This window comes from Mirounga angustirostris, unplaced genomic scaffold (assembly GCF_029215605.1).
Source record: "Mirounga angustirostris isolate CCGP_5_RB_7025 unplaced genomic scaffold, mMirAng1.0.hap1 SCAF_6, whole genome shotgun sequence".
In the NCBI taxonomy this organism is placed as follows: Eukaryota; Metazoa; Chordata; class Mammalia; order Carnivora; family Phocidae; genus Mirounga; species Mirounga angustirostris.
In genome coordinates, this window is record NW_026991714.1 from 14,211,977 (window position 1) to 14,222,657 (window position 10,681).

Genomic DNA, 10,681 nt, shown 5'->3' on the forward strand with positions numbered 1-10,681 from the left:
GGTAGACCATGTGGTGAGTAGAGAATTGTACAGCTTCCTTCTTCATTTAGAAATCGTTGGCGGGGAGGGGGTAGTTGGAAGAAGGATTGAGAAAGTTCTGTATCTGTTCTAGGAAAACTAGGGAAAGGGCAGGAATAAACTAATGAACAATGATTTAGCAAAAATAACTTCCATAATTACACAGGAAAAATGAAATTACTGGGATATTTCATTGCTGATATTATGCTTACTGTATCTTGAAGTAATTCCTATGTTTAATGAAAGAACTTATACAAAAAGAAGGAGCTTAAAAATGAGTCAGAATATTTAAAACTGATATCTTGGATAGAAAAATCGCTTTTAAACATTTCTTTATAATAACTATTAATTTTAGACTTAGAGTGAATTGTCTGCTGTAATAAACTAGGTTAATACTGATTTCTTTAATTTTTCTTTCTTTCTTTAAAAATGTAGGCATTTCAGTCGAACCATGGAAGAACTGGTTCATGATCTTGTCTCCGCATTGGAGGAGAGCTCAGAGCAAGCTCGAGGTGGATTTGCTGAAACTGGTGATCATTCTCGAAGCATGTCTTGTCCTCTGAAACGCCAGGCAAGGAAACGGAGAGGGAGAAAACGAAGGTCGTATAATGTTCATCACCCGTGGGAGCCTGGCCACTGCTTAAGTGAAGGCACTGATTCTAGTTTAGAAGAACCAAGCAAGGACTACAGAGAGAATCACAATAATAATAAAAAAGATCATAGTGACTCTGATGACCAAATGTTAGTGGCTAAGCGCAGGCCATCATCAAACTTAAACAATAACGTACGGGGGAAAAGACCTCTATGGCACGAATCGGATTTTACTGTGGACAACCTTGGGAACAGAACTCTGCGCAGAAGGAGAAAGGTAAAACGCATGGCAGTGGACCTCCCACAGGACATCTCTAACAAACGGACCATGGCCCAGCCCCTTGAAGGTTGTAGAGATCAGGACATGGACAATGACAGAGCTTACCAATATCAAGAGTTTACCAAGAACAAAGTCAAAAAAAGGAAATTGAAAATAATTAGACAAGGGCCAAAAATCCAAGATGAAGGAGTAGTTTTAGAAAGTGAGGAAATAAGCCAGACCAATAAGGACAAAATGGACTATGAAGAGCAAAAAGTTTCAGATGAACTCATGAGTGAAAGGTGACTTTTATATTCTCTAAGTATAAAAATATGTGTCTCCATTGTTTGTGCTTGAATGTGTTTTGTATTTTAATTCTATTTTAAAATTATTATTATAATATAAAATATAATAATAGTGATATTACTGTTTAACCATGGTTATATTTCCTTATAATTTACGATGGTTAGCACAAAACAAAATTGCTTATTTGATTTACACGAAGTCTTTTGGTTGTGTTATAAAGATTTTAATTTTCAGCTATAAAGAGAAAAGGAAAGGGTTTTTCAATGGGAACGAATGTGCTTTTGAATAGCAGCACATTTGTAATTCTTAGAATTGGATTTATAATTATTTATTAGTTTAATTATAGAGCTTTATTTAGCCTTTGGTGCTTTTTAGTGTCACAATTTATCAGTTTATTTTGATTCTTGAGAATCAAAAGTTGATACCACTTCAATGTGTATGGCTTGATATTTTAAAAAGTCTGTAGATTGCTGGGAATTCTGATCATTTATGAATTGTAAAACCTAATTCTTGTCATTAGACAAATGAGAAAAGCAATGATCCTTTGGCAGCTAGTCTAATCTACTTATTCTAGAAAGCAGGTATAGCACAATAATTGTTAAGTACTATTTTGACAGCGTCAAAAGGTAAGTGATCATTTTTCTTTTACACAGAACTAATGCTACTGCAGTAAATGAGAAAGTATTGACACTGTTCATCCTTTTAGGCATCTTCTTAAAACCAAACACAGAACTATGATCCAGAAAAAAAAAAATTCCTTACTGGGAAAGAATATTTTATTTTAATTTGCAAGATTGGCATCATTTTAATCATGTAGATTGTGAACTATGGATTTAATATATATATTTAATATTTATATATATATATATATATTTGCTTATAAATATGATTACAAACATGAATCGGACCTGGTAAAAGTTTATAGGATGGGCCCTTTATAAGAGGTGGTTTGCTATTTATGTAATTTTTCTGAAGAAGTAAAAATTGCTCCAAAAAAAAAAATGTTTAAGGAAGACTTTGAACAGTTTATGGTATCTGCTTTTCTTCCAAAAAAGCTGACATTTTTATACCAGAATGAAAATTATTTCTATGGTAGTGTTGGGCCACTGTGACTGAGGACCACTTAGCCTGACTTGTAAGTGATTAATTTGCTCAGTTGCTGGGAAGGGAGGGTGTGTGGCAGTGGAGATAAGTGTCCATTTCTGGATTATTTACAGATTACTTGCTTTTTGGATTGATCCTCCAAGCCCCTCTTTTATTGATGTCTGCCTTTTATCGACAGATACCTACCCTGGAAGAAAAATGAGATGAAACTCTCTTCATTTTTCTTCATTGTAAAAAATATTTGAGTATCTATTAGGTATGATCAGGCTACCCAGCAGTCAACAGCCCAGGTACAAATTTTCAAAGAGGATGTTTTCACTCCAGAATAACTTTTTTAAATACTTATTTTATTTTATTCGTCTTTTTTTTAGGTTTATTTATTTTAGAGAGAGCACACTTGGGGGGCGGGGGTATGACAGAAGGAGAGGGAGAATCTCAAGCCAGCTTTGTGCTGAGTGTAGAGCCTGACTCGGGGGCTCAGTCTCACAACCCCAAGGTCGTGACCTGAACCAAAACCAAGAGTCGCACACTTAACTGACTGCACCACCTAGGTGCCCTTTCTTTTATTTTAAACTTAGCTATGTAACTATTTTTATTGTCACCAAAGAGCTAGATGCATATTCCTTCTGTGGGAAGATTACTAAATAAGACAGATCCTGTTGCCTACAGCCCCATAGTTTGGAATAGCAGATAAGCAAACGATGAAAATGAAGTGTGCTGCATAGAAAATACTGGTGAAGGAGGACTTCCTGAAGGAGCTGAGGTGTAAGCAAGCACTGAGTGTTGTTCAGATATTGGACAGGGAGGGAAATGGCGATCCTGGATAGAGGGAACAGCATGTGCAAAGGCTTGGATCGTGAAGCAAAGTGATGTATCTGGGAAAGTACATGTAATTGATTATTTCTAGAACAAAGTGGTGGTTGAGGCCACAGCAGTAAGCATGTCATGAAGGCCTTGTGTGCTATGGCAGTTTGGATTTCATCATGTAAGTAATGGGAAGCCAGTGAAGAATTTTTAATTATGAAGAAACTCAATTAGATTTACATGTTCTCAAGGAACATGATCTCAGTAACAGTGTTTTATTTAGTTTTCACTGACCTCGAATCCATCCTTAGGTGAGGGGTAAATTATGGCAGTGATAGTAGAGGGAAAAGAAATAGAGCAATTTTAAGAGTTGCAATCAATGGAAGGTTCACTATATTTGGGAGGATGAATGAGAAAGAAGATTCTCAGATGATGTGTTGGTTTCAAGAATAAAAAATACAGGAAATGAACAGATTGGGGCAGAGGATTGGGATTGCTGTACAAACATTAATTTGACAGCCATTTGTGGAATATATCATGCTAAAAAAAATGGGAAGAGGTGTCCTTGGAGATAAGCCATAATGGCTGTCAGATGCTGAAAATGAAAAACCTTGCTTCATTAGAAGTTCTTGTTCTGATTTATTGAACATGCTAACAACTACATGATGTACTTGGAGCAACTAGCTAGATGTCAATGAAGTGAAATATAAATAAGGAAACATATTGTTTAAAACACGTGTAAAAAGATCCCAAATGAAGACAAGGATTGTTAGGGACTAAGCTGCTCTTAGGGGGGAGTCTGATTTCCTTCTATCTTTAAGAAGAGTAAATAAGATAAAGACAGAGAGGGAGGCAGACCATAAGAGACTCTTAAATATAGGAAACAAACAGGGTTGCTGGAGAAGAAGTAGGGTGGGGGATAATTGGGTAATGGGCATTAAGGAGGGCACTCAGTGTAATGAGCACTGGGTGTTATATGCAACTGATGAATTACTAAATTCTAACCCTAAAGCTAAAAATACGCTATATGTTAACTAACTTGAATTTAAATAAAATCTTCAGAAAAAAAGAGAAGAGAGAGAAGATTGGGATACGAGTTGGAAAAAGAACATAAATAAAAGGACCAGAGATGGAGATGGGAAGAATTTAGGTAGGGCTCATCCATACAGAGCCTTGAAATCCACATTTAATCCAACAAGTATGGGGAAGTAATTTTAGATTTTTAATAGAAAACATTTTATTATTTTATTTAATTTATATATATATGCATAGATACATGCATGTTTTATAAACTTTTCCTTTTAGAATACTTTTGGATTTATAGAAAAGTTGCAAAGATAGTGCAGAGATTTTCTGTATATCCTGTTCCCATCTATCCTGTACCCAGTTTCCCCTGCTGTTAATGTCATACATTATTCTGATACACTTGTCAGAATTAATAAGCCAATGTTGATGCATTATTAACAAAAGTCAGTACTTTATTAGAATTTCCTTGTTTTTCTTTAATGTCCTTTTTCTGTTCCAGGATCCCATCCAAGATGTCATAATATTTTTAGTCAGCAAGTTATATTTGTAAACAATGAGCCTGGTTGTATGTAGCATATTAAAAGAGGTAAATCTGAACTCAGAAATTAGAAATCCATTGTACCCCCCCCCCCCAGAAAAAGAGCACATAGTTTCACATCTCACAGTCCTTTATCTATAAATCTGAATTCTGAAAGCTGTGAAAAACTAACTCATTTGTGGCCAGACCTAGCTTGACCTGGATTTAATGTGGATATTCATTCATTTATTTGAAAAAATATATTAATAGGTTTGATTCTGGAGTTCTACCCCAGACCCCTATTAGGCATTTTAGAACATATCTTTCCAAAATTTGAAAAATTGTGAACTTTAAATACATGTTGCCTCAAGGATTTCAGAACAAGAATTGTGACTCAAGGTGTGTAGGATAAGGCCCTGTGTTAGGGTTGTGTTGATACAGGCAAACAAGAAAGCACTACGCAATCACAGAAGAGAAAAAAAATAAAAATCAACAGTAGTTTGGACAGCTGAATAGCAAAATGATGAAGTTTCCAAAGTGTTTTTAATACTCAGACATCACTGTACATAGGAGAGCATGTGCATTTGTAAATAAGAAATTATGGATGTGATTGTCTAAGAAAGTATTCTTTAATTAACACTTGTGCAGTATAGGGAGCTTTATATATTCTCCTAACATGAAGAAAGTTAAAGAAAAATGGACTAACGTAGAGTTCCTAGGGGAAATGTACCATTTAATAAATCCTTATACTTTTTTATTTTTTAAAAATCAAATAATTGAAATGATATTCTATATTCAGAAAACATAGGGATTTAGTATGTACTATGGTGAGCACTGAATTGTGTAAGACTGATGAATCACAGACCTGTGCCCCTGAAACAAATAATACATTATATGTTAACAAAAAAATTTAAAAAAAAAGAAAACATTAGGGATTTAGATCTCATCTATAATTTTAATCCTAAACTCTCAATTTAAATATTTTTAAAACGGATTAATTTTTTTGAAGATTTTGTCTATTTATTTGATAGAGACAGTGAGAGAGGGAACATAAGCAAGGAGGAGTGGGAGAGGGAGAAGCAGGCCTCCCGTGAAGCAGGGAGCCCGATGTGGGGCTCAATTCCAGGACCCTGGGATCATGACCTGAGCTGAAAGCAGATGCTTAACGACTGAGCCACCCAGGCTCCCCACAGATTAATTTTTTTAAACAGATTAGTTTTGTTTAGTAAGTCAGGTTATAGGGTTGTACATGTTAACGGGAAAAGTATTATAAAATTCTCCTGGGGCAACTTCCTGATTGGTTAAAATTAAGAATTACAGGAAGAAGAGTATATGAGAATTTTTAAAGAACATTATCAATTTTCTTTAGAGGCCAAGCCTTTACTACATGATCTGCTTTTTTGTGGTTTTTTTAACTAACTAGATTTTCATATAAGCATGGCTTCTATTAGAACTAATAGTGACAGTTCATGTCAGTCGAATATCTCCTATTTGTTTTAATTTGTATGTGAAATAGGACTTTGTATCACACTCGAACTTCTATGGAAGTAGGAGAACCTGTTATTTTTACATATACTCTCCTTAATATTATTGGCAATATTCCGTATTTTGCTGTTTTTGCTCAGAGAGATTTTAACTTTGATTTAATGGATTGTTACCATTGTAAACTTTTTTCTTCCTTGCCAGGTAATAGAGTTGTTGTGCATTCTTAAGTAATGTCTTTTCTGGAATATTTGCAAATGTGGTCATGAAAAGTAATTTCATCTTGGGCCCTTGTATTTCATATGCTGAAGAAAGGCTTAGCCTGCTTTTGATTGAGACTTTCCCCATTTTATTGAGCAGTGGTGTTCCGGGCTCAGGCTGAATTGCACGGCGTAAGAAAGGAGCAGTGAGCATTTGATGAAAGCAGATAATAAAATACATCAATTGTGTCAGCACCTCGTTGCAGTCACATCTGGCTTACTGTCAGGGTCCCATTAGATTCCTGTGGTTTTATGTGCCAAAAATAATATGCTCTGTAGTTAATGGAACCAGAATATTTGCAGTTTGATTAAAAAAAAATCATCTTTTCTTTCAGATCTTTGTCAGGCTTAAGTTTCATCTCTGAGCTGCCATGTCTCTTTAAAATTTTACGACTGAGAGATCAATTGTTCTTTTGATCTGTTTTTTTGTTGTTTTTTTTTTTTTCCTTTTCCCTTATTACAGTGATTCCAGCAGTCTCAGCAGCACTGATGCTGGCTTATTTACCAATGATGAGGGAAGACAAGGTACTGAAATGCTATTTTTTTATTCCTTTGGAAAAACGTCTTCATTTTAAAGTTGTGCTTATTACTAGTTATTTCTTAAGTTGATGATGGCAACCCATTTAACTTACACACACCTACTTAGTGGACTGGGGTTTAGTTCTTTTTATACTATGAACGGTATCCTGTCTTCATGACCCCTAAAGTAATTGATTATCTCCAAAAGCTAGCATGTGGAGCTAATAATATTAAGGGAGGATTATCTTCCTTAAGAAAGCTTTACATACCTCAGTCTTTACAGTTTTATCTCTTAGCAAGTTCACAAGACACTGGTTCTCATTCTCTGCCTGATTCCGAATGTATTTAATACTGTTTAAGCATTAGTAAAGGTGGATTTGCAAGTCATTTGTCATTTTTATTCAGCTGTGACATTTATTCATCCTCCCTAGTTTGTAAGTAATTAGACAGTTTCCATGAATTCAATATTGTGAACTGTTAAAACAGTCATGTCTTACAACTTAGGTCTTTTACATCTTTAAAGATCCCTGAAGCTTTTCACACGTTCACATGGCATTAGTTTGAAAACACCTATTTGGGAAGAAAACAGGAGAAACCTTCAGAGGGCAGGAGGCATACCTGCAAATGTTATCTGCCTTTCTTGAGAATCTTTAGAGGAAAGCAGTAAGTTCTTAGGGATAGAAAAAAGACCCCAAATTTATTGTTTTAAATTATAAATAGTCTATGGATAGGAAAAAAGAAGAAAATAATAGCTACCTAGGCATTTTTTTCTTAGTCTGTTCATTCCTCTTGGTCGGAATAAAATGAATTGATCATTCATTTTGGCTTACTTACAAGCGCATAGATATTCCAGATAAATAGGTACATACTGCTTTAAAGACCATAGACTTTTTAAAGTTAAGAGAGTTTGCTGAAATGTGCTAGAACCTCGGGGCTCAGAGTGAGTTTGACTACCTTGATAATATACCTAAATTCTCATTTAAATACATGTGTCTACTCAGTTTTTGTAAATGTTGCATTTGGTAATGAAAGGAAATGAAAAAATTATTTATTTGACAGAGAGACACAGCAAGAGAGGGAACACAAGCAGGGGGAGTGGGAGAGGGAGAAGCAGGCTTCCCTCGGAGCAGGGAGCCCGATGCGGGGCTTTCCCCAGGACCCTGAGATCATGACCTGAGCCGAAGGCAGTTGCTTAACGACTGAACCACCTAGGCGCCCCCAAAAAAACTTAAAAAAAATAACTTTTGGACAAGTCTGTCCACCTTTGAAAAGCTTTGAATGGTTTAAAATAATATGCTAGCATTTATTATGAGCTTATTATATTTTACATTTCTAAGTGCTTTTTTCATTCAGTTTACTTTAGGTTTTTATATTATTCTTAAGAAAACCCTGGGAGATTCTTTTTTGGGAGGTATGATGAAACTTAGGCTCATAGAGTCGAGATACCTTCCCCAATGTCACATAACACTGCAATTCTAATTGGTCTGACTGACTTCAGAGCTCAAGTTCTTAATCTTTAGCTATTTGATTTCCCTGCTAAGAACAAGGTTGTGTATCACATCAAAAATAAAATAACCTCATTTTTGTATAATAACATTGTTTCAGTTGGAATCAAGATGAAAGGTAATTAGTTTCAAGTGACTCCCTTTCTTTTCTTGTACCTATACCTGTTCTAGGAAATGTTAATATAATTCTCAGTAAAAGTACTAATATTTATGTGCTTTGAAATGTGCCTTTTTTAAATTAATTTTTATTAAATCCTCAATTGAAATAAACTGGTGGCGTTGCTTTTCCAAATGCTTTAAACTTCACTCGCTCGTAATTTGAGGTATGGCTGTTTCTCGTAAAGTCATTTTCAGTTGAAGCTTTGTTTTTGTCCTAGTTTGCTTTTAAAAAATACTTGTACTAAGAGATTTTGGAAATCAGAAATCTCTTTCTGTAAAGGGAAAAACTTTATGGCAGTTGTGATGACCCTCTTAAAAACCAGAATTAATTTTTCTAAGAATCATGAAGACTTGAGTGAATCTAGGATCATATTCAAAAAACTATTTGCCACCTATTTTTAAAAGCCATCTGCCTTCTTCTGTATTTTTTGCCCTTGTTCCTGTTTTAAAAACAAAATACTGTTGATTCACATTTTCTTTTCAGTACATTTTAAACTGAATTTTAAATGGATCGTTTCTCCATGGTTACACTCGTGGGTGTTCCCAAAAGTCCACCTTACTATGGATAGTGTTCTGTCTTAAAAATACCTTGCTTGTCATAGTCCAGTAATAGTTTCTTTGTAAACTCTGTGGTATTGTCACTTTTCATTTAAAATCAACTTTTTCACAACTATTTCTTAATGAACTTAATCAGATTAATTTCATTTAGTCACATCTGTTCATAATCATTTCCCCTTTTACACTCCATACAAATCATGAAATTAAGCTAATTATATACCATTATCAGCTGCAGAGAACAGGTTCTACAGTTTTATACTTTAAATTCACTGTAGGAGATTAAGGCTTGTTTTTCTTTAATTTGGAAAGGGTAGTAACTTAAATGGATTTCTCTATAGTTTTTGCCCTAGAATTAACCTGTATTATTGTTTTTCACATTTTTTAATTGGTTCTAAAACATACCAGCTTATGTTGGCAGTTCTTGTTGTAGGGTTAAAAAACATTTTAATGAAGCCATGGTATAAAATGAGAAGTTTTCTGTATTGATTATGTAAATGATTACCAGGTAAAATACAGGATCCCCCGTTAAATTTGATTTTTAGGTATATAACAAATAATTTTTTAATATAAGTGTGTCCCATTCAGTATTTAGACATACTAAAAATTTTGTGCAGGTACTATATATTTATATGAAAAATCATTTCTCTGGAATTCAGATTTAATTGCTGTCTTGCATTCTTTAAACCTAAATCTGATAACTCTGTGTATTTGGATAATAAAACAGTCTTTGGGGGATTTCTTGTATTTGCACAGGTGATGATGAGCAGAGTGACTGGTTTTATGAGAAGGAATCAGGTGGAGCGTGCGGCATCACTGGAATTGTGCCCTGGTGGGACAAGGAGGACCCTACCGAGCTAGACAAAAATTTACCAGATCCTGTCTTTGAAAGTATCTTAACTGGTTCTTTCCCTCTTATGTCACATCCGGGAAGAAGAGGTCAGTAGCACTTGCTGACTGCTGAATATGGTGGGCTTATAGTGAATCTAGGAATAACCATTAAAAGAGGATAGGCTAAAATGGAAATGAAAGTGTCTAAACACAAGATGCTATAAAGACACATGTCAAACAGTATTTCAGCTACTACATTAATCATGCATTCTAATTATTAGAAAGATTGACTTGCCTCCTTGCTAGGACCAGTGTGAAAATGTTGAAATGTTAGAAAGGTAAATTAGGAGGAAAGAAAAGCCCTATTGAATAATACCATAAATCTTAAATAATCAGTGGTTGTGTGCTAAGCTCATTAGAACACTACTAGGCATTGCTTCAGATCTTTTAAGTGTGTTTTGCATTTTCCCCACTACTATATATATAAGACGTTTCCTACCTCCGACTTATTTTGAATTCTGTATTGATAGGAACAGTGATCATAGAATCTCCTAAATTGAGGACTTTGATTTTCCAGGTTTCCAAGCTAGACTCAGTCGCCTTCATGGAATGCCTTCCAAGAACTTTAAAAAATCAGGAGGGACCACAACTTCAATGGTAGGCATGCTTTTTTGTTTAATTGTCATGTTTGGAAATGTTTCCATTTCTATGGAATAAAAAGCCACATCCTCATCCTTTATTCATA

General features: G+C 34.8%; 1 protein-coding gene across 8 annotated transcripts in view; it reads left to right on the forward strand.

Moving 5' to 3' along the window:
* GPATCH2 (G-patch domain containing 2) overlaps positions 1-10,681 on the forward strand; it is a 210,649-nt gene that overhangs the window by 9,873 nt on the left and 190,095 nt on the right. For all 8 annotated transcript variants that reach the window (XM_045876885.2, XM_064593865.1, XM_045876883.3 and 5 more), the window contains exons 2-5: positions 454-1,170; positions 6,831-6,892; positions 9,862-10,044; positions 10,514-10,593. In XM_045876885.2, the coding sequence (XP_045732841.1) occupies positions 454-1,170; positions 6,831-6,892; positions 9,862-10,044; positions 10,514-10,593 (1,042 nt within the window). The remainder of the gene's footprint in view (positions 1-453; positions 1,171-6,830; positions 6,893-9,861; positions 10,045-10,513; positions 10,594-10,681) is intronic.